This window comes from Mycetomoellerius zeteki, unplaced genomic scaffold, assembly GCF_001594055.1.
Source record: "Mycetomoellerius zeteki isolate Tzet28-1 unplaced genomic scaffold, Tzet1.0 scaffold20, whole genome shotgun sequence".
Classification (NCBI taxonomy): Eukaryota; Metazoa; Arthropoda; class Insecta; order Hymenoptera; family Formicidae; genus Mycetomoellerius; species Mycetomoellerius zeteki.
In genome coordinates, this window is record NW_017256957.1 from 422,953 (window position 1) to 436,519 (window position 13,567).

Sequence of the window (13,567 nt, forward strand, 5' to 3'; positions counted from 1 at the left end):
CATCAAAATATGGTGGAAGATGTTGATGCTCGAGAATAAAGAAATTTGGCTCACTATTATCTTCTACATCAATCCATCAATATTTAAACGATCAATAATATTGTCGGCATTCGTTAATATACTTACAGCGGTATTAAATGTGTAAGGTCTGTATAAGTTTTTGCCGAAAGCAGAAAGGCGAAATTAGGAAACCGAAAGAAAGAATATAGTTACGAGCACGCGGAAGAGGGAGTAAAAGAGAGGGATAGGGAAGTAGATAAATATCAACTTAATGATGATATACCGTTGCGATCTTGGCATGACCCCCTTTCTCTCATTTGCTTTTTCTCTCTCTCACTCTTCAACATATCGGCAAATAACGTTGACAGGAGTGGCGGAGAGCGTAAGGGTGCGTGGTAGATCACGGGCGGGGGAAAAGAAAAAAGGGGGAACCCACGGATTTTCTTCCTGTACGCGACGATTTCAGTTACTGCCAGTTGGCACGGTGTGTACGGAAGATCTGTGAAGACTGGACCGATCGCAGACCGATTACATAGTATCTCGCGAATACGTTTGCGTTTGCAACGCAAAGAATTATTCTTCTCCATCTCTCCGTGATACTCGTGTCGTGTTCTCCAAACCAGTGCACCTACGGCAGGCAAACACAAACACACGATCGTGATCGGTGCAGATCGCATTTGAAAATTGTCTCTCGAGTGGTTTTTCAAAGAGCTGAGATTTCGTGATTGATAAATTAGTTTTGATTTCGGGATCGATCAGGCCACTTGTTATGGAGAACTGAAAATTAATTTAGCGATTTGATCAACTCAAGTTCCATCGATTACCGAAGATTTTCATCGTCAAAGTTGCATGGACGATACAATACTACTACTCCGGCGGCGAGTAAAAAAATATATTTCGTGCGTCTATCAAGAGTGCCCAGGAAGTGCAGTGTGTAAAAACAAATCAGACTTATTCTGCTCGTCGACATTAAGGTAAAACCAAACTATTTTGCAGTGATTCATTCGCGACTATCTCCAGGATAGAGAGGTTCACTGAAGGTTCCATCACCGGATTTAAAAAGGTTCGTATACCGTTTGGGAATCAACATAATAAAGATATTGAGTTTAAGTAGAAATGATCACTGCAAATACTGAGTAATTAGTAAATAATTAGTGACATTTGATTTGTAGATTTATTTTCAATAAAAATCAAATTTTATAAAGTTATGATATATGTGCCGTAAAAAATAGTTAAAACTAACAATAACCTATTAAACGATCTAACTAAAGTGATTAGTTTAACGAAACTGATATAATATTAAAATAGTTTATTGTATTAATTAATAGTTTATTGTATTAATTTGAGAAAGACAGGTCAAATAGCTGATAAGAGTCTTCAGGTGTTGACGCACTCAAATAATAGGTTTATTACTTAAAATCACTTCTTTTGTTTTCCCTGTTTGGTTTTCCGACCCCTTAAGGGTCGTCTGCAATATGCGAAGTAAGCTTGATTTAAGAAGTAAGAGTAAGAAATTGACTAATCACAGTCGATTGCGAAAAGAATAATCGACTGTGATTGATCAATTTCTTACTCTTACTTCTTAAACCAAGCTTACTTCGCATATTGTATGTTGCATTAAGGATCATAGTACCATACGTATCAATTTGCTTTTATAGCTTCTTCGGGGACAGAAGCTTGCTTATGTTTTTTCAATCTGATAGTAGTAGGATTTCACTCTACAGAGTTCTCTCAACACTCGAGGGAATCTACAGTTTAACGCCAAATCCGAACGGCGAACGCGAAAAATCGCATATATGGGACGCAAGTGGGATCGAATCCGAATCCACAAATCGCGAATCAATCGCACTGACGATGAGCGACGAGCCACTCGGCGCTCCGCTTAAAATTACTTAGAACAAAAAAATCGCAAACGTTTCAACTATGGTTTTTGGTTTCCCTCAAAGCTGACTTAAATATGAAAATTAAAATTGTATAAACGATAGTTGGAAGCCGCAAAAAACATTTAAAAGCAAATTTTTGGCGCAAATTGAACATAAATAGATGATTCGTCGGATCACGGATATAAGACATGTACCAGAAGCAAGTACATGATAAGTTACGAGACCAATCCAATTACATTACAAATAGATGTAAGCGTAGGCGTCTAAGTTAATTATGTTTGATTTAAATTAAGATTTAAAATTTAATATTCTGATATCATGTGAATTAAACAAATTAATTTTCAAGTATAGCATTTCAAAGGTGCATGATTTATGGTACTTAAAACTGTCAAGTCTTATATGCCACGTGCTCATAATTACTTTGCTCTATGTCTGTACTTCCTGTAAAAACAGTTATAACATTTCGTGTAGAAAGAAAATTCGCGGCACTTTCCGCCGAGACAAGATTCATGACAGGTGACGACAATGAAAATTCCGGTGCGACACGCGGAACGCCACATCCTCGGCTGATTAGAATATAGCTGTTTTTTATGAGCGTGGAAGAGGAAGAGGGAGCTGGGATGAGTGACGGTGGTGGGAAGGGAGGAGCAAGGAAACACGTACCATCGCGATATTTATTATATGGACCCTCTGCCGGACATTTGTATTTAACGTACCAACGGGCCACCGTCCACCCTCCTTCTTTTACGTACCTCAGAGAATATCTTGCTTTTCTTGCGGAATTCTTCGCAAGTCTCCGTTGATTCAGTGAAATTCTTGTTTGTGATTCAAGTTTGATTGAAATTAAATCAAGTATTTTATTGTGACTTGCTGTCAGTTTGGAGAAAAGTGTTTGATATAAACGTAGATTGTTAGAAATAATTTTAAAGATATGCTTTTAGCATCAATTTGAGAAGCGTCATTGAAAACAATTAATAATTGTGAAATTAAATTGAAACAATTAACGCAAACTAACATTTTTCAAGTATTGATATTGATTTTTTATTTAATTTAATGTTAAATACATTTCACAGACGTATATAGAATTAACTAACATAACTGAAGTGTTTTGTATTTCTATAGAACAATTGAAATCATTGCATTGGCAGCAATAATTGTAATTATTCCTTTAAATTCTTCTTTATTATAGATAATAATTTTAAAGATATAATGTAAATAAAATCATATATATTATACTGATAAGGAATTTTTTTGTAAATATGCGTTGAATATACATTAAATTAGTTTGAATTAGGCAGTCTCTCTCAAATACATATTCAAACATATTACTACATTGTAATATTCATTTCCAATAGCTTCATTAATTCTTTTATTGACGTGACCTCGTATTTAAAATAAATGACTTATGTTATCAATTAATGACCCAATTACAAAATTAATTTTAGTGCCATAACACATTACGATTTAGATGAAGTCCTTTCAATAATTAATTATTGAGACACATACGGGCATAGCTTAATTATCTAATAGAAAAACGCATACTCTTAACCGATTGCTCTCTCAATAGTCCACTTTAATACTCATTATTATCAATCGGCTTTTTTCGGTATTTAAAAGTATTTATTTTTGACACAAATGTATGATTTTCAACGTTTTCCGTAAATTTTCCTGGTGACAGAAGAATATCTGGAGTTTACAAAGAATAAGAATAGTGGTCAGAACTTTTTAAAAGATGAGAAAAAGATGAGAATTTCAATATTGCATCTCGACGCTAATATATTTTACGTGTTACAGTTATTCAACATCTTTCAGTAAGTTGAAAAAGCTTGTATTAAGTTTTCGTAATTTAAAAGTAAAAAAGGAAGAAAGAGCGTTGGTTGTAGAAAAAGTTTCTATTTGCACATTCGCAGATTTAAAGTAAGAAATTCTTCGAATCTTCTTCATGCAATATATCATAGTTTTATTTAAGATTTGTTGTATATCTTCGAGAAAACAAAAGAAATATAATATGGACTCCGTATCAAATATGATCAACAAAAGTGAAAGAGAGGGAGCGTGAAGATGGCCTTCTCTCTCCCATTACACGGTCAATTAAAAAGAGATAAGACTGGACGTCTTCACTTCCTATCTCATTTATTTTTGTGTACTAATTTGACACACGGATGTCGCAGTCCATATTCTATCACTTTGGAGAAAGCAACTTGTGAAATTCGTTTCGCAGATATTGTGTTATGTCTCCTTATCATCTTCGCATTTGAAACGACACTGATACACTCGATAATCAACCGGAGTGCATACACGAGCAGAGAATATCGAGAGAACACTGAGTGTGCTCATCACGAAAGCTTTAATCATGACAGAAGCATCACGGGATCCTGAAGTGGCTGATTCAGAAAACACTGACAACGGCAGGACAACGTTAAATCTAACTTGTTCAACATCCAACAAGAAACCTCTTCCAGATCGTGGAACATGGAGCACCAAGCTGGATTTTATCCTCAGTGTGGTAATGCATCATTATATATTCAAATCTTTTACTCAATGCATAGTTTTTTTAAGCATATATTAATGTTGCCAAATATAATTATTGATAAAAAGCATCAGGGCAAAGCGATCTTACAAGATAAAATCCTTTAAATTTTCAAATATATTTCTATGAATATCAAATTGAAACAGAGGAACAATAATATGCCAAAAAAAAAAAACAATTATTCATTTAAAAGTACAAAGATATTAGCACTAATTGTGCTTTGATGTTTACCATTTCTTCATTGTTTCTTTAAGGTTGGCCTGGCAATCGGTCTTGGTAATGTCTGGCGATTTCCATACCTATGCTATAAAAACGGCGGTGGTGCTTTCCTAATACCCTACTTCTTGACACTGTTTCTGGCCGGTATACCCATGTTTTTCATGGAATTGGCTCTCGGGCAAATGCTCACGGTAGGCGGCCTCGGAGTTTTCAAAATAGCGCCACTCTTTAAGGGCATCGGTTACGCCGCCGCTGTCATGTCCTGTTGGATGAATGTCTATTACATCGTTATTCTAGCCTGGGCGATTTTTTATTTTTTCATGTCAATGCGCAGTGGTGAGCACATTGAATTTATTTACACCGAAAAATTCTGTCTTTCTTGTAATATCTCGGACATTTTTCATTTAATGATAATGACGAAAAACAAAAATTAAAAATTTTATTGAATAAGTCTATCTTATACAACCCGTAGAATTGCCTTGGGGAAGCTGTAACAATGATTGGAACACCAAGAATTGCGTGAATCCTTACGACAGAAGCTCGTTGTTTTGCTGGAGCGAGATCTCGGCGAGGAACGGTAGCATCGTCAAGATGTGCACACTCAATCATATTAATGTGACAGTATCGGAGCTTACGGATCCTGTGAAGGAGTTTTGGGAGTCAGTATCAATACAATTTTCCATTTACTTTCGAGTACGTTTCAAGTAGCAGACACAAAAAATTTAGTTTAGACGTTAAATTTTGTCATTTATTAACCACTATTGACATCACTAATTGATATTTTCAAGGTTTCATGTCAAATCATATCATACTCACGATGATAAAATGACAACATATACGTATATGATTAAAAAGGAAAAAAGTTCACCGCAATTACTTATCCCGAGCCATATATCTAGCACTGCTTAACTTCTATTGTACGGAACTGATCCTGATTACCCCTACAGCACAAAAGTTGCTGCAATAATGCTGCAACATTGCAGCAATATTGCATGTTGCAGTAATATTGCAGCGTTATTGCAGCGATATTGTTGCAAATTCTGTGCTGTATGGGTAGCTAATTATTCATAAGAAGTTCAATTTGTATCGTGCCGAATATTTCGGAACAGCAGAAGAACTATCATAGAGTACTCAAATATTAATGAAATGTTTGGAATAATATATGAATACTTTTTATATATATATCATAAAAATCACTCACCTCTGTGAATACACACATCCTCGTTGACAAAGCCGTGGTGGAAATATATCAAGAGGGTTCTCTATAATATGTGTGGAAGCTATTTTTATATTTTTTTCGAAATTTTTTATAAAGAATCCATGAAAGTTATTGGTACCAGATTTTTCCCCATATATTTATAACATTGAGCAATGTTTAGAAATTTTTATGTAAATAAAAAATGAAAATTATCCTCAGTGGACCACTTTGAGGTAATTGATGATTATATTTATTATGTAATATTTTTATTGTGAATATTAAATCATTTTAATAAATTCTTAAAAAAATTATTGAATTAATATTTTTAATGTGTGTGTTATTTTAAGAATTGCTCCATATGATATTAATTAGAAAATAATACTAATTGTCAATACAATAACTATCATAACTCACATTCTAATTAAAAGTTATTACCATCGTTCATTATTTATTTATATTAAAAAGTTGGTCACGAAAGAAATTTTATGGAATTAACGTAATTTTTTAATAACGTGAATGTAATAACAGTGAAGATAACAAATCCTGTCGCATGCGATTATTTCGAGATTATGTAAATAGCAATTTGTATAAACTTATATAATAAATGAATACAGTTCAACCGTGCTTACCATTCAATAAAATGTGGATTTGCTTTCCTTATCATATCGTTAATGCGGAGGTATAATATTGTATACTTAATGGATTGTTTATTTGATAATTATAATACACGTACGCTACACATAGCTGATGAGACTGCAAAATCATCTAGATATCGCGTCATCTCGCACATGCGCTCATACTTATAATTCCTTATGAATTCTCAGGTTCAAATTCAAAATATTAAGTCTCGCAGTTTCATTATAATGAATTTTTGAGGAATACTTCAAGACGAACTGTTTGTGATTAATTCTTCAAGAATTCTTCATATATTCATTTTTCTAATTCAATATGTATTCTTTAAAATAAATTCTCTATAAACTTCTATTCACCATTGTACTATTCGGGGAGGGATTGAATAATTATAAATGTTTCTGCTAGAATAAATCATTCTGCTACTTAAGACGTTATATTGCCACAATAAAGCGGGGAGCACAGACTCTTGCATAACGCATAACACGTAATGCATAAGAAATTGAATCAATCGAAGAGTCCTTCCTTTCCATAAAATAAAGAACTCTGATTAGTTGAATTTCTTATGTCTTATGTATTATGCATTATGTAAGAATCTGTGCTTCCCGTTTAATACTGATATACTGCAACAATATTACTGTGATATATTGTAACAATATTATTGTGATATATTGCAACAATACTTTTGAAGCTTCCATGGATGTTTACTTTAGAGGGTTATTAAATATAAAAAGGTTTATGGGTTTATCGCCATGTCGTGATCCATTACTAATGCCAACGTTTCGTGAACCTTGCTGTTTACTTCATCAGGGCGAGGAGCGTACTGATACTGAGCTATTCCTCTGAAGGAGGAGCTCCCTTTATATAAACTCTGTTAAGGGATGTTTGGGAAGAGGGAAACATTAAACCTGCTGTCTGAGATATTTATTTAATTATAATTATTATTTAATAAAAAGAACAGTTAATAATCATATGGCATAAAAATAATATTTTGTGTTAATATATTGTCAAGAGTATTACGTTTGTTTCACATTATTATTTAATTTTCTTTTTTTACTAATATCGAACAATAGAAAAAGAAGATCTTAAATCGACGTTACGACGATGGTTATAAAGTTCCATTATAGATTTTAATATCGATATAAAATGAAGTATAGCGAAACATCAAAATATTATATAATATTATATTATATTATTATATTATATTATACTGTAATGACATGAAATAATGTCTGCAGTAAGATATCATTAAAATTTTTATATAATCATAACTTTTTGGTCCAAAACATCATTAGTACGAACTACGAACAATACTTTTAAAGAATACTTTTAAAGTCTTACTGTCTCTGCATTATTTAGTTTTAATCATTCATAATTGTATTTTTGTCTCTAATTTTTCAGACGTCGAGCTTTACAAATCAGTGGTGGTATTGAGTCCGTGGGCAATATTCGATGGGAATTGGCGGGGACATTGTTATTGGTGTGGATAATTTGCTATTTTTGCATCTGGAAGGGTGTCAAGTGGACTGGCAAAGTTGTCTATTTTACATCTCTCTTTCCATATGTGTTGCTCACTGTTCTTCTGATCCGTGGTATTACACTACCCGGCGCTATGGAAGGCATTCGATTTTATATTAGTCCAAACTTGTCTAAGCTACGGGAATCCGAGGTAAGTTATTTTCTTTCATTAATTTTTGGAGCTGCTTTGTTTTTAAGACTATTCTATAAATTATTTTATATAATAGTAGCGTAGTTGGTACCAGACCAGTATTGTATGATTGTATCGATATTCAATTTCCTCTTGAGTTATAATTAATTCTAACCTCAAGTATTGCATACACGGACAATATTAAATTAAGAAGGTTTATCAGAGTGTTGAAAACATGTTCTGTAAAAAAAAAAAGGTATCTTTCAATAGCTAATTCTGATAATATCATTTGAAATAAAATAATCTAAGGACACTTTAAGAATATTCCAGATTCTGTTTTTGATGTATTCATACAAAATAAAATTCGTAGGTATGGATCGATGCAGTGACACAAATCTTTTTTTCGTACGGTCTCGGACTCGGTACCCTGGTAGCTCTCGGTAGTTACAACAAATTCACCAACAACGTTTACAAGGACGCTCTAATCGTTTGCTCGGTTAACTCTTCCACTAGCATGTTCGCGGGTTTTGTGATATTCTCGGTGGTTGGTTTTATGGCGCACGAGCAGCAGAAACCGGTTGCCGAAGTAGCCGCTTCCGGACCAGGATTGGCCTTCTTGGCTTATCCATCGGCTGTTCTTCAACTGCCGGGTGCTCCACTTTGGTCATGCCTATTTTTCTTCATGCTGCTGCTTATTGGACTTGACTCCCAGTTCTGCACAATGGAAGGCTTCGTTACGGCTATGGTATTCTCTTGAAAAGCACGGCAATTTTGTTTCTCATATTTACATTTTCTTATTTGTATCACCTAATCCTTAATAAAGTTATCAAATTTCGAAAACTTATATTTTTAAATATAAGAAATAAAATAAATAAATATTAATAGAAAAAATTAAGGAATTGGATAGATTTACTTTTCTCCTTAGATTACGTCTTTTAAAATTTAAAATATTTAATTTAATTTTCGACTGTAATTTTAAGATTGTTCGATTTCTTTTCAGGTGGACGAATGGCCGCAGCTGTTACGACGTCGCAAGGAGTTGTTTATCGCCATCGTGTGCGCCCTGTCCTATGTCATCGGATTGTCATGTATTTCTCAAGGTGGCATGTACGTTTTCCAAATCCTTGATTCGTACGCTGTCTCCGGCTTCTGCTTACTCTTTCTTATATTTTTCGAGTGCATATCAATCAGTTGGGCGTTTGGCGTAAATCGATTTTATGACGCCCTTCGCGATATGATCGGATACTATCCCCTTATGTGGTGGAAATTTTGCTGGGTAGTGACTACCCCGATGATTTGCGTTGTAAGTACAATACGTTTATTTATTGTGTATATCTGAGAAGGGTCAAATGATTTGAACCGATTGCTTTCTCCGTAATTATCTTAATTAATGTGCAAACTTCAGACTATGATTTGCTAACTTTAAATACTTATAATTCAGAAACTTTTATATACATAATATATATATTATACATAATTACATAATTATATAATATATATCATTTAATTTGTAATTAGGGGGTATTTGTCTTCAATCTGGTTCAGTGGACACCTATAAAGTATTTAGATTATGAATACCCGTGGTGGTCGCATGTGTTAGGTTGGTTTACAGCGCTATCTTCCATGCTATGCATACCTGGATATATGGTTTATGCCTGGATGACTACAACAGGCGATAATAGGACAGTAAGTATAAACAAATTGGAGAAGAAATTTATTGAGAGGAAGTTTATATTAAAAATAAAATATATTTAAAATATATTTTATTTAATATACAACTATTTCTTTCTTGCAGAAATACAAATTGTTAATTCAGATAGAGGATGACGTTGCGACTCTACGAACAAAGATGGGTCAACCACCAGTCGAGCTAACGCCCCTATAATCTCGCTTCGATAGGCAGTGCACAAGCCCGCCTAAATCAATAATACAATTGTTTGCTATCATTTTGTAATTAATTGGTCAATTGCAAAGCATTAATAAGGATTTAAAGTAATGAATTCCCAATCTTTAAAATCGGGGGAGTGACTTAAACAAATTTTTTAATGAAAATTCTAAAGATTATTTTCTTTATTCGCTTATGAAAGTAAAGTAAAGCTACTTGGAAATAGAAATGGGATGGGAAATAATTCAAATGTTTCCTATACCGATTCTTAATTTTGCTAATTTCTCTTAATATACTCGTTTTTTTATAGGATATTGTGCTAACGGTTACTGTAAAAGAACACGCACGGCTGCGATAAGTCGTCGACATATAGCGTTCTTCATTCAAAACACGATTTGACGCGAAGCGGAGAGCCAGCAATTAAATAAACGCCGGAAATGAACACACCCGACACTGCCCTCGGTTCCCCTCTTTCATCCAGTCGACAAAAATCTTCGCTGGCTTTGTACATAAATTATTTATTTGTCATCGTGTAACTATCATAACTGCCGCAGAATAGGTGACGCAGAAGATCGCGACCACGATATTCTGGCTGAATTGTCGAATTCATCTTAGGGTTAAACGCAATATATCGGAATGAATATCCGATTGCATCATCATTGCAGTGAAGCTATTTAAAACTTAATTTATTGGATTAATTTATATTCTAAAATAATATCCTGTTTGTGCAAAGGATACCAAGTATTCTCCTCTTTTTGAAGATAGTTTTAAGGATCTAAGTTACACGTGATTTCTTTATAGATAGTTGCCGAATTTATTGCCAGACTATCGCCGTGCTCATAACATTCACAGTGAGTGATAGTTAAGTTAATTGTTAGTTAGTGCTAAATGGTATCGGTGCAACCAGCTCTCACATGGTAGTAATACCCGATATCATTCATCAAACTTATATCATAAATAGCCGTATGCACGTTCGCATTTATTTTTACACCTATACTTTCGCATCAATTTAACGCCATAATTGGCGAACAAAGTATGGCTACGTCTTTCTTTTCGAAGATTGTAATAAATTTCATTATTATTATTTTATTATTAATATTATTAATTTTCGATTAATGTAATGCGGAACGTTTCTTTTATGTAACATTATAATCATGAATTATTGTAAGTGATAAATACAACGACATAATATCCATATATATATATATATATTAAAAGTCTATATGACTAAATCTTCGCTATTTGGGAATGATTTGTATCAATAATACAGAGTTACAAATTTTAACTTTATGATGCTGTCTTGAAAAGAAAAGTAATTTCTTAAAGTTTTTAATGCATTACTGAATCCGAATTCGCAATAATAATGTTTTGTCATAATAATATAAGAAAGAACAGTAGACTAGCTTAGGGCTTCAGCACAAAGATGGTCGTAACTGAGTCGTGAAACACGAGTCGTAGTCGTAGGTCAACGTTTTGGTCAACCTACAACTACGATTTACGTTCCACGACTCAGAGTTACGGTCATTTTTGCGCTTATGCCCTAAATGTGCTTAATTAGTCGATATTTCTTTGTTTAATGCGACTGAAGCAATATATGCATAAAGCGCCCTATAAACACAATATGAGGCAATAGCGATAAGAAGAATGGGAAAAAAATGTTATATATATGAACATATATAATTATATATAAAATGTTAATTTTTTATATAATTATATATGAAACATTTTTTCCTGGAAACAGCGATAGAGGAATAATGTAGAAATAAGCGATAATAAATTGTCGCATGTCGCCTTCATTGCACAACGCCGCGAAAGAAATAAAGGTCAACCAATCGGATAGATTGTAGTCTACACTTCCATCTGCTTCAAATGTTAACAAATTGCGATTATATCAAAACGTTCAAAATCGTTTTTGACTGAATACTTTTTCAGCAAGTTTTCGTCAGCAAATTTTGGTAAATATATTTTATAGTGTTTTAACATTTTTTTAATTGAAATATTACAGAGAAAATACTTTTGAAATATATTTATATACATATATTGTTCTATATGTATATTATATATATTACATTTTCACGCAAATTATATTTAGGTAAGATGAAAGATCAATTGACACTTATCTGTACAATGCAAGTAGCTATGCTAGTATTGTACATTGCATGGAAGGCAAAAAGAGCAAGCGTTGGAGAAATCGACGATGGGGGGTACGTCCCAGAGGAGAAACATCCAGAGTATGGCGACTTCTCAACTCTATTTTTAGAGTTAAAAAAAGATTTGGATCTCTTCTTCCGATATACAAGAATGGATGTGCCTACATTTGATGAACTTTGATTGGGTCCGTATTTGGAAAAAAGGAGTATAACAAACCATCGATATGACCAGAACAGTACCACATAATAACATTGAGGTACATTTCCGTTTCAACTGTTAGATTATATTTAATTTATTAATTATGTTTCAACAAGCTAAAAATTAATCTAATGTATTAATGTGTTACAGATATTTGACAACCAGAGACCAAATGCTGTCTGTTCTAGAGCCAGAAAGTCCACTGCTGATATATATGATTGTCAAAGAAACATGTTATAGAAAATGTTTTAATGTCAATCTATATGAAATGTCCGACAGAAGTCGAATGGAAAGAGATCTGTTCAGATTTTTTAAGATTGTGAATTTACCAAATTGTATTGGAGCGATCGATGGCAAGTACATGACAATTCAGGCACCTCCGAACTCTGGAGCTATACACTTCAATTACAAGAAGACATTTAATTAGCTTCGTATCGATGGCTGCATAAATTGTGATGCTAGGTATCGATTTACGCTGTTCGATAGCGATGAAGGAATTTTGTTAAGATTGACCTTCGGAAAAGCAGTGTACGGAGGTATGCTGAATTTGCCAAGAGGGACAGCTCGTCTCCCAGGAAGTGATCAGGAAACACCTTGCTATTTTGTTAGCGACGAAGCATTTCAATGTAATGCGATCTTATCTGGGCAAGTTTTTAGAGGACCAAAAACGTATATAAACATTTATGATTCAAGCATATTGTGGAATCTAAAACGGAAAAATATAAATAACAACTGCTCAGAGAAAGCTGTATTTAATCTGTATAGATTTATTTACATTTTGATAATATAATTTACGATGCCACGCAATTTATAAGAATAGTAAATGATAAAGTTCTATATTAATAAAATCGCCTTGTATCTGCATGTTAGTATACATACCTTATATTAATATTTACAATTAAAAAAGCTGTCTTATACATTCCCTGCATATATGTATATACAGCGTTCCTCCTGTATACTCGGAACAATAATAACAAACTACAATTGCGCTATTAGAACACAATTTCTACACTCTCTGGATAATGTGTATTAATTAATAAATCCTCTTTCACATGTATCTCAAACAGGAAATATTTCAATTTCTAATTTATTATTACTTTATAACTATCTCGAGTTTAAATAAATTAAAATAACAATCGAAACGCAATGAAAATTTCTCACATCGCTATTGTGCTGTCTATTAGAGAAATCTTGTAAAAAGATTTTTCTTTATTATTCTTCCTGA

General features: G+C 33.2%; 1 protein-coding gene and 1 long non-coding RNA gene across 4 annotated transcripts; both read left to right on the forward strand.

The window, feature by feature from the left end:
• The first annotated feature begins 737 nt into the window (after positions 1-737).
• Positions 738-10,029, forward strand: Gat-a (GABA neurotransmitter transporter-1A). 3 transcript variants are annotated; one of them, XM_018447361.1, is made up of 9 exons: positions 738-1,063; positions 4,105-4,389; positions 4,668-4,968; positions 5,105-5,291; positions 7,862-8,129; positions 8,479-8,853; positions 9,109-9,411; positions 9,627-9,794; positions 9,904-9,993. In XM_018447361.1, the coding sequence occupies exons 2-9, from the start codon at positions 4,237-4,239 to the stop codon at positions 9,991-9,993; spliced, it is 1,845 nt and encodes a 614-aa protein (XP_018302863.1). In that variant the 5' UTR covers positions 738-1,063; positions 4,105-4,236. The 3 variants fall into 3 exon arrangements, with proteins under 3 accessions (XP_018302863.1, XP_018302864.1, XP_018302865.1); XM_018447362.1 differs by lacking the exon at positions 738-1,063 and adding an exon at positions 3,668-3,694; XM_018447363.1 differs by lacking the exon at positions 738-1,063 and having other exon boundaries at positions 4,237-4,389; positions 9,904-10,029.
• A 1,736-nt stretch (positions 10,030-11,765) lies between these two features.
• Positions 11,766-13,450, forward strand: LOC108722326 (uncharacterized). The gene is made up of 3 exons (XR_001936605.1): positions 11,766-11,948; positions 12,086-12,400; positions 12,493-13,450. It is a non-coding gene; the product is annotated as an uncharacterized lncRNA (long non-coding RNA).
• Positions 13,451-13,567: the final 117 nt, after the last annotated feature.